The sequence below is a fragment of the Mesoplodon bidens genome (genome assembly GCF_964165515.1).
Source record: "Mesoplodon bidens genome assembly, chromosome: 7".
Lineage (NCBI taxonomy): Eukaryota > Metazoa > Chordata > Mammalia > Artiodactyla > Ziphiidae > Mesoplodon > Mesoplodon bidens.
In genome coordinates this window covers 111492242-111505264 of record NC_138164.1, presented here as the reverse complement: position 1 = coordinate 111505264, position 13023 = coordinate 111492242, and the positions used below count along the sequence as shown (strand labels likewise).

The 13023-nt window shown below is 39.9% G+C and overlaps 1 protein-coding gene across 7 annotated transcripts in view; it reads left to right on the top strand.

Moving 5' to 3' along the window:
• KMT5B (lysine methyltransferase 5B) overlaps positions 1 to 13023 on the top strand; it is a 54242-nt gene that overhangs the window by 22552 nt on the left and 18667 nt on the right. For 6 of the 7 annotated variants that reach the window (XM_081239278.1, XM_081239279.1, XM_081239280.1 and 3 more), the window contains exons 3-6: positions 2719 to 2866; positions 6937 to 7005; positions 11598 to 11763; positions 12146 to 12255. In XM_081239278.1, the coding sequence (XP_081095404.1) occupies positions 2719 to 2866; positions 6937 to 7005; positions 11598 to 11763; positions 12146 to 12255 (493 nt within the window). The remainder of the gene's footprint in view (positions 1 to 2718; positions 2867 to 6936; positions 7006 to 11597; positions 11764 to 12145; positions 12256 to 13023) is intronic. The other variant, XM_081239281.1, reaches the window with a different exon arrangement.

Below are 13023 nucleotides of genomic sequence, written 5' to 3'. Positions count from 1 at the left end.
TGCAGTAACGGAGACCCAACACAGCCAAAAATAAATAAATAAATAAGTACGTAAATGGAAAGAAAAATAAATGGAAAGACATCTCATGTTCATTGATTAGACGACTTAATACTGTTAAGATGGTAATACTCCCCAAACGACCTGAAGATTGAATGTAGTCCCTATAAAATCTCAACTGGCTTCTTGGCAGAAATTGACAGGCTGATCCTAAACTTCTTATGGAAATTCAGAGGATCCAGAATAGCTAAAACAGTCTTGAAAAAGAACAATGTGGAAGATTCATACTTCTCAGTTCCAAAGCTTGCTACAAAGCTGCAGTAATCAAGACAGTCTTATGCAAGCATGTGGATAGACATATATTTGTGGAATAGAATTGAGAATCCAGAAAGAACCCTCATGTTTGTAGTCAACTGGTTTTTGACCAAAGTGCCAATAAAATTGAGGAAAGAATAGTCTTTTCAACAGTTGGGGTTGGCAAAACTGTATATCCACATGCAAAAGAATGAAGTTGGATCGGACCTCACACTATGTAAAAAACTCAAAATGGATCAAAGACCTAAATTAAAAGCTCAAACTATAAAACCCCCCAGAAGAAAACATATGCATAAATTTTCATAACTTTGGAGTAGGCAGTGCTTTCTTGGATATGACACTAAAAGCACAGGGAACAAAAGAAAAAAAAAAGTAACATGAAATTTACCAAAGTTGCAAACTTTAAGGGATACCATCAAGAACGTGGAAAAACAGCTTACAGAACAGGAGAAAATATTTTCAAATCGCATATCTGATAAAGGACTAGTATCCAGAATAAAGAACTCTTACAAGTCAATAATAAAAGACAAACTCCAGGGCTTCCCTGGTGGCGCAGTGGTTGAGAGTCCACCTGCCGATGCAGGGGACACGGGTTCGTGCCCCAGTCCGGGAAGATCCCACATGCCGTGGAGCGGCTGGGCCCGTGAGCCATAGCCACTGAGCCTGCGCGTCCGGAGCTTGTGCTCCGCAACGGGAGAGGCCACAACAGTGAGAGGCCTGCGTACTGCAAAAAAAAAAAAACCTCCAAATTTTAAATGCGCAAGGAAGGGATCTGAATAGACAGACAGAGATAGACAAATGGCCAGTACATGAAAAGATGCTCAAAATCATTAGTCATCAGAGAAAATCAAATCAAAACCACCACTTCACAATCACTAGGATGTCTGAAATCAAAAGGACAAATAGTAACAAGTGCTGGTGATGATGTGGAGAATTTACATACACTGTTTTTTGGGAACATAAAATGGTGCAGCCAAATGTGGTCAACCCACACAGTGGAATATTATTTGGCCATAATAAGGAATGAAGTACTGCTGCATGATACAACGTGGATGAACCTTGAAAACATGCTAATCGAAAGAAGCCAGTCACAAAAAAACACATGATTCCATCTATATGAAATTTTCAGACTAGGCAAATGCCTAGAAACAGAGTAGATTAGTGGTTGCCAGGGTCTGTGGGGGAGGGAGAAATGGATAGTAACTTCCAGTAGGTATGGGGTTTCTTTTGGGGATGATGAAAATGTGCCAGAATTGATTGTGGTGCTGGTTACACAATTCTGTGAATATACTTAAAACCATTGAATTGTACACTTTAAATGGGTGAACTGTACGGTATGTGAATTAAATGTTAATAAAGCTGTTGTAGAAAATGTAACTTTGATAGTTTTATACATACCTACGTGCAAATAATTTGATTCAAAATCATATACTGACCCTTTGGCAGGGTCTCACATGTACGTGTTTATTTATTTATTGGAACAGTGGGTGAAAAGGTTAGACGTCTCACTTTGTCACTCATTCTTCCACCTCTTAATATTGAGAGGCTTAAAGTTATATACTGCTGGAATCCTCTGTAATTGCATGTGCTGACTCCATGAAGACCCTCAGTGACGTATGCATCAAACGTGAATCAGCACTGATGAAACTTCATCCATACAAATTTGGCCTTCCTTTCCTCTCTTTACATTGTTCTTCTTCCATAGTTAAACCCAGTTACTTCAGTTATCTTTTTCAGTCACTTCCCTATTTTTATCCATTCCTTCAAAATCTGTTTCAAACAGGTGTTAGAAATAGGCCTATCAGTCTCTCTCTACTTCTTTCCCCTCTTCTCCTACCCAGCTTTGTAATCACAGGCAGGATTCTTAACCTCTGGGCCTGAGTTTCCAGCAAAGTGGGGATGATAATCACACATCTGCCCACAAGCAGGAAGTTGAAGGTAACGCCTTGAGACTCCATTTTGGTTCTTGAGATTTAGCCTTCTGGCACTTACTGCAGAGGGTGTCTTGTGTTCCTCTTGTTTCCTTCTCATGCCAGCCCTGTCTGTAGTGGCCCTTTGTGCTGTCTTGCTACTGTGATGAGCATCTGCCCATCTCCTGTGTCTCAAATCTTCCTTGGAGAGGCAAGTAAGGCATCTGAGCCAGAGTCTCACAACTATCCAGACCCTGTTCTTGGGAAACGTGATAATATTATCTAACAAAAATGCTCTCAGTAATTGGGTTAATTTACTGCATTTGGTTTTCTGTTTTTGCAAAGGGTACTCCATTCTTAATTAGTAAAACTGATAGAAATAAGCAATTTCAATTCTTAATTACTAACTTGAATGGGCAGTGAAGCTAAAGGTTTTTAAGGTGGATTTAAGTAGTACTCAGTGCGAGTTAATTTTTCTTCTTTTTTCTTCTCACAGGTAATGGTAATTCAGGATTTGAAGGACAGAGTCGATATGTACCATCTTCTGGAATGTCTGCCAAGGAACTCTGTGAAAATGATGACTTAGCAACCAGTTTGGTTCTTGATCCCTATTTAGGTTTTCAAACACACAAAATGAATACTAGGTAATTTTAAGTCTTTATCCTGAGTGGAACAGATGATATCGTTGAACTTAAGAAAATAGACGGCTAATTTTACTTTCAGTCAGAATTTAAAATGACGTTAAAGGAAAGGTTTCGCTGCAGGAGGATTTTCCATGTGTGAGTCAAGAAAAGCAACATAAGCTTCCATGAGTTGTCAGTTTTAATTCCATGTTCTTATTTTATCTTGGGATACTTCTATTAAAATACAAAGTTGGAGAGACATCTCCATATTCTCTTTTAAATGTTGATGAGAATTAGCTGAAAGAAATATATGCATCCTGTAAAACCTTGAAAATGTGTATGATTTTTTTCTACCTAAATAAGGTTGCATCAGTTTTTTTCATGATTTTATTACAAACTTATTCTTTCAAATACTTTCCACTGTATATAGGGAATTTTGCCATTATGGTTTTTTTTAGCATCTTTATTGGAATATAATTGCTTTACAATGGTGTGTTAGTTTCTGCTTTATAACAAAGTGAATCAGCTATACATATACATATGTTCCCATATCTCTTCCCTCTTGCATCTCCCTCCCTCCCACCCTCCCTGTCCCATTTTTGCCATTATGTTTTATCTTTGAGACTCGGCTAGTCATTATAAGTTAGAGTGAATATTTTTAAAGACATGTGCTTATATTCAGTATGCAGGTAAGAACATAGATGTGTAACCACTTTACTGAGTATCAAATGCCATCTGTATAAAATACTACATAGCTCTTGAAATCTGTCACCCTTTAAAGTTCTTTATTCTAATTCTCTTAAACATCATCTCGCTCCCAAAAAGGCCTTTAGATAATTTCATCATTAACTGCCAGCAAGCACTAAATCAGAACTTTACAACTTTTTGTTACCTCTTAACTTCCATGGCAAAGGCTTTCGAGTGATAGAAAAGCCTAACATCAGGGATTTAGAATGTGGAACAAGTTCTGGACCACTGTTCACTCTTACCATAGCTGCAGTGTCAGTGACTGCCCTAGAGGGACTTGATCACCAGGGGGGTAGTCACCAGTAATTAACTGGGGGCAGGGGATTAGAGGAAAATCGTGTGTCCGTTTTTTCCTATTTTAATTCTGTCCCTTGCTAGAATTAAAACAAGATAATTCATTTATCAATTATATTCTGAATCCCAAGAGAAGTACTTCAGGTTAAAACGTGCCTTTGGTATTTCCGTGTACTTTCCTGTCATCGTATATCTTCACTTACGAAAACGAAATGAAAGTTGGAATGGACTTGGGAGATTGTTTCAATAGTTCCCTGCCGTCAGAGGGGCACAGACTTAAATTTTCTACATAGGCAGATGGATGGCTGTTCTCTGGAGAATCAGCAGAATTGCATGCCCTAGTGTCCAACTAAAAATCTAGTTTGTGGGCGTCCCTGGTGGCGCAGTGGTTGAGAGTCCACCTGCCGATGCAGGGGACGCGGGTTCGTGCCCCGGTCCGGGAAGATCCCACATGCCGCGGAGCGGCTGGGCCCCTGAGCCATGGTCGCTGAGCCTGCGCGTCTGGAGCCTGTGCTCCGCAACGGGAGAGGCCACAGCAGTGAGAGGCCCGCGTAACACACACACACACACAAAATCTAGTTTGCATTATTTTAAGCCCACATCCCCTATTTCCCAGTGAACCCAAGAGACCAGGGCTCATTCTCCTACTATCCAATAGTATTTAACTCACCTGTTAGCCTTTTTTTTTTCCGAGGTAAGACATGTGATTCACTGTTTCACAGAACAGTCTAGTGGCATACAGAATATTACACAAAGGCCCATAATTATGGCCTGGAGTCATCATTGAAACAGATTCAGTTCGTTATGCCTTGTATACTGAAACGTGGAAGCAAATAAACCATTTTAAAAACTTTTCCATCAGAATTACAACAAAAGTTGTAGCGGCTTGGGAAAGAACTCCATGTATTCAGAAGCCCCCATGCTTTGACTGTTCCAGAGGATGAAGAGTTACCTGTTACTGGGTTCTGCGACAGAAAATAACTCATGTTTTGTAAAAAGTCCTCCTTGACAACTGCTTCTTTTAATTAGTTTACATATGAGTCACTTGGGGAATCTTGTTAAGATGCAGGTTCTGATGCGATAACTGTGAGGTGGGGCCTGAGAGTCTCCATTTCTAACATGCTCCCAGTTACAGTTGGGAAGCAAGGTCCTAAACCGTCTAGCCTACTGAGCTTTGTCCCGATGTGATAAATGGATAGAAAGTTCCTTATCAGTCGTTTTCTAGGGCTCACTTTAAAACATGTAATCCTAAAGTGTCAAGTTTAGGTTTACCACACAGATATTGTTAAAACTTAAGACCTTACCATATCCAAGTACCTCTAAATTCATATTTTCCAGTGCAACATTTAATGCTACTCAAACACTTCCTAAAATAGCCGTTCATGGTGTAGATAATACTACTGCTCCCTGGTTAGACTACGTTGGCTTTGTAACAGTGTCTGCACTTAGGCCAGTGCGGTTGAGCAGTTGACGTTGCTGTGTCAAAGCAAGGTGTGCTCTCCGCCTTTCAGCAGAGGCATTCATTCCAGAGGTATTTTAACAGACTCTCGTAAACTGACATTTGGGGAATATACAGAATTTTTATTAATGAAGCTTGTTAATCTTAATGAAAGGTATATACATTTTCATTTAATCTTAATGGATTTATTTGAAAATTATCACTTATAGTTCTTTATCTTCTGAGCAAGAATTTGCCAAAATGTCACCCCATTTTCAAAGGTATTTTATAGACAATAAGGAAAATCTATAGTGCTTTATTTGAATAACCATAAATATTTCTTAAATTATTAGCTTTTTGTGGACTTCTCTTTCTTTGGGGTGCAAAAGAAGTGACTGGAGGACGTGATTGGAGCTTTGGGTTTTAATTCTCCAAACTGTCCGTCTGTTACTTACAAAAGTGGTCTCTTTTTTTTTTTTTTTTTTTTCTTTTTGCGGTATGCGGGCCTCTCACTGTTGTGGCCTCTCCCGTTGCGGAGCACAGGCTCCGGACGCGCAGGCCCAGCGGCCATGGCTCACGGGCCCAGCCGCTCCGCGGCATATGGGATCCTCCCAGACCGGGGCACGAACCCGTATCCCCTGCATCGGCAGGCGGACTCTCAACCACTGCGCCACCAGGGAGGCCCCAAGTGGTCTCTTTGTTCTCACGTTTATACCTCTGTGATTTGAACTTAGTTTCTCTTTTTTTTATGCCCTCCTCCTCCTTTCTACTTATTTCAGTTGTACCTTCAGGAATACTGTTCAGAAACAGTAGATATTTAATTATTTGGCTATATTATGAATTGCTTATGTTTTTACTCTTAACATATCCCTGTATTTACTAAGAAGGCAGTCAGAGTTGTGGCATGAATGCCTAGAAAAAGCATAAACAAAAGAGTAATTTCAATTTATTGGGAAATGTTTCAATTTAGTTGACTTTTGTCAGTTATGAAACTTAAATTCTTCCTTTTAACCAGAGAATAGAGTTGTTAGTAATACCTCTAATTTTTTTTAAAAAGCTAGTGGAGAGATGAATGTAGCGAAGCAGGAATGGATGCTTTCAGTAATGCGCCCTCGTTCAGGCTGCGTGACCAGCGATTTCGTGGTATCCTGAGGAGTTGGGGGACATCACATTGTAAAGAAATGGGAAGAGTCCTCTCAGGGCACAGACTTCAGCCTGTGTAGTCCTTACTCATCCTTCCACTACTGTAACCGTCTAATTTTTATTTTCCTTATATATTTGATTATTCGTATCCACCGTTGAATATGAATTTATAAATCACTTTAAATGCCTCTTGAAAATCCAGTGCTTGACTAGAAAGCATAAAGAAATTTTTCAACCTTCTAACTTAATATAATCAAGGGTAAAATGATGTTATGTGGGAAGGAAAGCGTTTTAGCTTCCTGGACTTTGTTATCATGCTGGGCCGACCCGTGGCTTCATAAAGTTCTTGAATATCACAGCGTTTTAGGGATTACTGCTACAACCAATATTGTAAGTCTGTTTAGAAATTACAAGTACAAATTATACAAATAGTTTTTTATTGTTGTTGTTTGTTTTTGCATTTATATAGCGCCTTTCCTTCGAGGAGCTCAAGGCATTTTTCAAAATCTGACAGTTTTTCTCACAACAACCCTGTGAGGTAGGTAGAGAGCATTACAAACAGTAATAAGATACAAACTAACCTGTTTCAGCCTTTATAAATGTTCTTTTATGTTAAGTAATTGGAGGTGTCAGCATAAACACGATTTTTAGAACATTTTGCAAACCTTTTAAAATAGTTTGGTCGTAGTAATAGCTATATTTAAAAAACCACTTGTACTCCATAACAGGGTAATTTTAAGAGAAATCATTCCTCCAAAGATCAGGAGTCACTCCATGGGATTAGCTGAGCACTGATTGCAGGACTCAGCCAGGTATGTTTCTGGTTGCTGTTTATTTTCAGGTCAAGAAGGAATGAAGAGCTGTGGCCCTACATGACTCCTCCACTCGGCATCTACAAACTGTCAGTTTGCAGTTAATCTTTCCTCAAGGGGGAAATGTGTTCACGATGTTGACTCGTGGTTTTATTTTATATCGTAAATATTTGAGCATTTTTCTCTCTCTTCCTCCCTCCTTCCCTTGCTCCCTTTTTTCTGTCCCCCCTCCTCTTTCCCCTCCCTCCAGTAGCTCTTGGTTGTACATGCTAATGGAAGGGCACGGTAGTGCAGCTAATACAAATCTGCAACTTTTCTTCATTGCCACAGTGGTCTCTTGGGTTTGGAAACAGAAAAACCAAATAGCAAGAAAACCTGGGAAGTCAGTCTCTGGAAAGAGTGGGGAACAGGTGTGTGGGAGTGTGAATTCATATGTTTTTTCCTGCCCCTTTTAGTAGTAAATAATTGTAAATGACATATTTTTAAATTTCATATACCAGCCATTGATCAGAGAGGTGTGGAAAGAGAAAAATAAATGTTTGGTTTATTTAAAGTTGCAAATGTTAAATATTAAGAGGGAAGAGGGGGACATTGGTGTGGAAATGCCGAATACCTGTTTCTCTTGCCTCCCCTGCCATCCCAGGCCACCCCACCCCACCCCCAAATAGTCAATTTGTTTCCACCCCTTTAACGGCGCTGTCAGGGTACCGGTCAGCGCTGTCTCTGGCCGAGCTCAGTGCTGGCGCTCAGCGGTAAATACAAGCCAGACCCTGTTCTCCTGACAGAGCGACACAAGAGGGCTCTCGTGGTTCAGATAAGAGCAGGGCCGAGAAAGGCCTGGGTAACAGTCCCAGTCCTTCCAGCAGTTAGCCCTCATTGGGCCTTGTTTTCCTCATTTATGGAACAAGAGATAATTTTTAGATAATCTAAATTTTCTCCTAGCTTTACGAGCCATGGCGTAAGGATAGCTTTGTGCAATTCGTCTGGGAGATTTAGAGTGATTGTGGTTAAGGAGAGGACAGCGTATTTTTCTATTCAGTGATAGAAAATTAATTTTTTCTAAGGTCCTCAGTGCCTTTTGCTCTGGCCCTAATAGTTGTAACAATCTTATGTTATTAAATAATTTTTATTTCCCCGCAGTTTTTGTTACAATGGGATTTGACTGGAACTGTCAGCCAGGTGATTTTGATGTTCTTCTATAGGGTTATCGAAAACAACTGTCTCTTCCCCTTCCCATCTGCACCCAGAACCATTTTCTTCCTCCTTTGCCTCACTGTCATTTCACGCCTATAGCAGCCAACTGTGACAGTAAGTTTTGACAGTAAATTACATTTTAAGTAAAGTAGAGGTTCTTGCCTAGTGGGCAACAAGGGACAGTTTTGGGGGTTTGTGTTTGAGGCAGTAGAAGGCAGGAAAGCAGAAATAAAAGTCACAGGATATGTGGAAGGCAGAATATTATTAACTCAAGAGTTGATTATTTTGTGTTGGTTTTAGCATATAAATTGTTTGGCATCATGAACAAAGAGTAAACAAAAGGATAGCTGAAAGGCATTATTAGATAGGGAGGAGGTTTCAGGAAGCGGAGAGCACACGTAAAACCTGTCAGGAATAGCCGGTGTCCATTCCAGGTCTGTGACTTATTTTCTGGCATGTTCTTAAGATCTTCAGGTGAACTTCGTCCTGACTCTTGCTCTCTAATGTGTCGAGCCATGCATTTATTTTACAAGTGTCACCGTGGGTCAGTCCCACGTTGAACATGTAAAGATTGCTTGGCTCCTGTCGTCTGTAGCCTGTAGCCCCGTCCATCACTTAACATCGTGGATGATTCATCGTATTTGCTCAAAGTGAACTACTGCTTTTCTGTTTACTGTGTAAAACTCCGGTTATCTGTTTCCCATCACTTTGTATTGCCTGGAGTGGTGTGCCTTAGCTAACAACTGCTTGGTGGTCTTATCTGTCCTTCATTTGCAAATAACCCCGTGGTGTAGGGTTGCAGCCAGAAGGATTTAGACTGGGTTTCGTAGAGGAACCCAATCTTGACGAAATCACTTAATGATGGCTGCAAGTAAGTAGTTTAATATTATAACTGTATGGAAGTTTGGATACTTTCACAGTTCTGCAAATCTTTATGTTAGTGGTTCTCTGATACCATAGTCTGACAGCCTAGTTAAAGACATTCGGAATTGTCTAAAGGACTTCCACTCGTCTGTCTGTGAGGGCTGGTGTGCTAACTGATTGAAACGGGAAGTGAAACGGGGCATATTGTCCGTTTCTTCACATGATGTCTCTAGAACTCCTTCAGATCGTTTACTTAGTAGTCGTAAGAGCTTACTGAAACTGGAGTCTGCAGCTAGTAAGTTCCTAGAGGTGTCAGCACGCTCACACATCTGAAGGCCTCTGGAGATCCTGCCTAGCGAATTGTATTACTGTCCTGTTCCTCATGTCTCCCCTCTTCCTTGTTCTAGAACTCTCCTTTACTGTTGCTCACCAGCTGACTCCCTCAGCTCCTGTCATCTCTGAATCAAGCCTTAAGATCCTCTGCTTAGAATTTCTCTCACTTTGCCTTCCTTCTTTTGATTCCTTCCTGCCTATAGTAATATTCTGCTTTTTCTTTAGAAATCTAAATTCACCACTTTCCTCATTGCCCGTATCAAAGTCAACCCCAAGCTGCCCCCTTCCCAAACAAACCTTACACCTTAGTTATAATTTCCTTACACCTTAGTTATAATTTCCATACTTTAAAGTGCTGCAGCAGTGTTGTTTGTACCACATGAACATGCATTTGCATATTGATGCCTTGCTTATCTGTTCGATGCATGAATATGTCTTTCGGTCCCAGCAAAATTTTACCTTCAAGAACAGTAGCCATGTCTTCTAACTTATATTTTCCACCGTAGCACATGTGTACACAGCACCTAATAAATAAGCCTCGGTGAAATATTGTGGCTTAAAATTTTACTGAAATGTGATGAATACATTTGTGATAGCTTATTTGGAAAACAAAATACTGCTTGAATGCTTCCTTCGCTGGAGTCTATGCTAGATGTTATCTCAGTTTAGAATTCTCAGGTGTCTGCGATGTGCAGTTTTAGATGCGAGAGCAAGATTCATAGTTCAAATAGTTTTTCTCCTGAGACACTAATATTTTTTTCTTAATGCATTTTATTTGAAGAACAGTCTGTAATTCCTTGTTTTGTTGGATGTTAATTTTTTTTTTTTTTTTTTTTTTTTTTCTTTTTGCGGTATGCGGGCCTCTCACTGTTGTGGCCCCTCCCGTTGCGGAGCACAGGCTCCGGACGCGCAGGCCCAGCGGCCACGGCTCACGGGCCCAGCCGCTCCGCGGCATATGGGATCCTCCCAGACCGGGGCACGAACCCGTATCCCCTGCATCGGCAGGCGGACTCTCAACCACTGCGCCACCAGGGAGGCCCGGATGTTAATTTTTAAAAAAAACAAACCTTATTTTGGAAAGTAGACCAGATGAAATCGACATGAGAAGAAATTTTGGAATTAAGATCCAAGTACCTTTAATCATATTACATGTTTTATTGAGAACATAGCTTTAAAATGAGTACAACTTAAGTTTTACTTGGGCCATGATTGTACCATGTGTTAATATGTGCATAGCCATGTGATATTCTGTAGTCATTATAGCTGATTTTACATGGAAGCCTTCTAAAATTCTACCCCAACAGTTTTTCCTTCCATCACCACCACAACAGTATCACCGCTAGAGTTGTACTTTTGCACACTTTTTGTTCTCTGAACGCAGTTATCAAAGATTAATTTGACATGGATGTTGGAACATCAAGGTGTGTTTCAAGACCTGTTGGGATGCTTAGTTTGGGGTTTTTCTCACTATGTACATAGAGGATGTTTTTGTTTATGGCATGATTTTGTTTGCTTCATCCTTCTTCTGAAGCTTATTGCCTTGCACTCTTCTGGCTTGATTCTGCATGTTTTAAAAAATTCTTGTCATTCTAACTCAATTAGATGAGCTCTATTCTAGATCTATTGTTTTGTACCTCCCAAAGTAGATGACTAGTTATAAAAGCCTGAATCAGACAGCTTTCATTTGAATCACCTGGTCACCTCTCAGTTAATGAGCTAACTGAAATAAAAATATTAAAGTATAGTTTGAAGAAAGAGAAATTACATCTCCTGGTGATCAATATTACTTTAGTAATAATTATCAAGATTACTTATTATTACTCTTTTGTTAGGTCTGGCTGTTTTTAGCTTACTTTTTTCTCAAGATCTCTTAAGCAGTGGCCCAAGGATGATGGAAGAAAACTAAAGTTACTCTGATTTCTTTCAGATTTCGGCCTATTAAAGGAAGACAGGAAGAACTAAAGGAAGTAATTGAACGTTTCAAGAAAGATGAGCACTTGGAGAAAGCCTTCAAATGTCTGACTTCAGGAGAGTGGGCACGGCACTATTTTCTCAACAAGAACAAAATGCAGGAGAAATTATTCAAGGAACATGTGAGTTTCTTAACCAAATTAATACTATTTATCTGTTTGGATAAGAGTAAAGGAAACTAAAGCCTAAATTTTAGGGAACACTGAAATTTTAAATCAAATTTTCATAAAACTAATCAATATGAAGACCTAATAACACATCAGATAACTTGTATGACTATCCATAGAGAAGACTGTCATCCAGAAGGGAAACTTACTGTGAACTTTTAGAGTAACATAGCCAAGTCACCAGGTACACAAGTATGGGAAATTTTAAAATAACAAAATTTGTTACTTAATCTTAAATTTTTTCATTGTTGGTGGTGGTTTGCTTTTATAATTCTGAGGAAGTCTAGCAAGATACATAATGTAAAGTAGGTATCAGGTTTTTTTTTTTCTGTTTTAGGTATTTATTTACTTGCGAATGTTTGCAACCGACAGTGGATTTGAAATATTGCCTTGTAATAGATATTCATCGGAACAAAATGGAGCCAAAATTGTTGCAACAAAAGAGTGGTAACTATTACACTAGCATAAACCTGTAAAGTAATTTTGTTTAAAGTTCTCTCTTAAATCACTGTCCATGTGCTAAGGATGTTGTAGGAAGGAATAAGGCCAGAGCTTACGCTAAAGGAGCCAACGCGGTGCAGGTGCTTCAGCACAGTGACTGGGGTCGGGACGGTGGAATGAGACGTCTGAGCTGGGGGCTTCCCTGGAGGTCCAGTGGTTAAGACTTCGCCTTCCAATGCAGGGGTGCGTGTTCGATCCCTGGTTGGGGGGCGAAGATCCCACCTGCCTCGGGGCCAAAAAACCAAACATAAAACAGAAGCAGTATTGCAACAAATTCAATAAAGACTTAAAAAAAATTTTTTTTTGTAAAAAAGAAGAAGTCTGAGTTGAACCAGATCCTAGCTCTAAGCCAGAATGCTTTGTGTTTTCCTTTGATTGAGTCTGGATGCCTGCTCAAGGACTACTGAAAGGTTAGGGATGCTGGGGTTGAATAACCTGGCTTCCAGAGTCAGTCTTTTACTGGCCTCTAAGAAAGATTATGTAGGAATTTTGTGCGTAGAAGCTTCCCAGCACAGTGCCTGCTTCAAAATACATATGTGTGCCAGCTTAAATAAAAGTAGTAAAGTTGAGCCCAGCTAGGAGGGATAAAAGCCATACATGAAAGAGAGAATATGTGATTATATCTTTCCTCTAATGCCTGTGCCCTGCCTTATCTCCCAGAAGAAACATGTAACCCCTCTCTTACACCACCCCCGGTATTTTTTATAGCAAAAA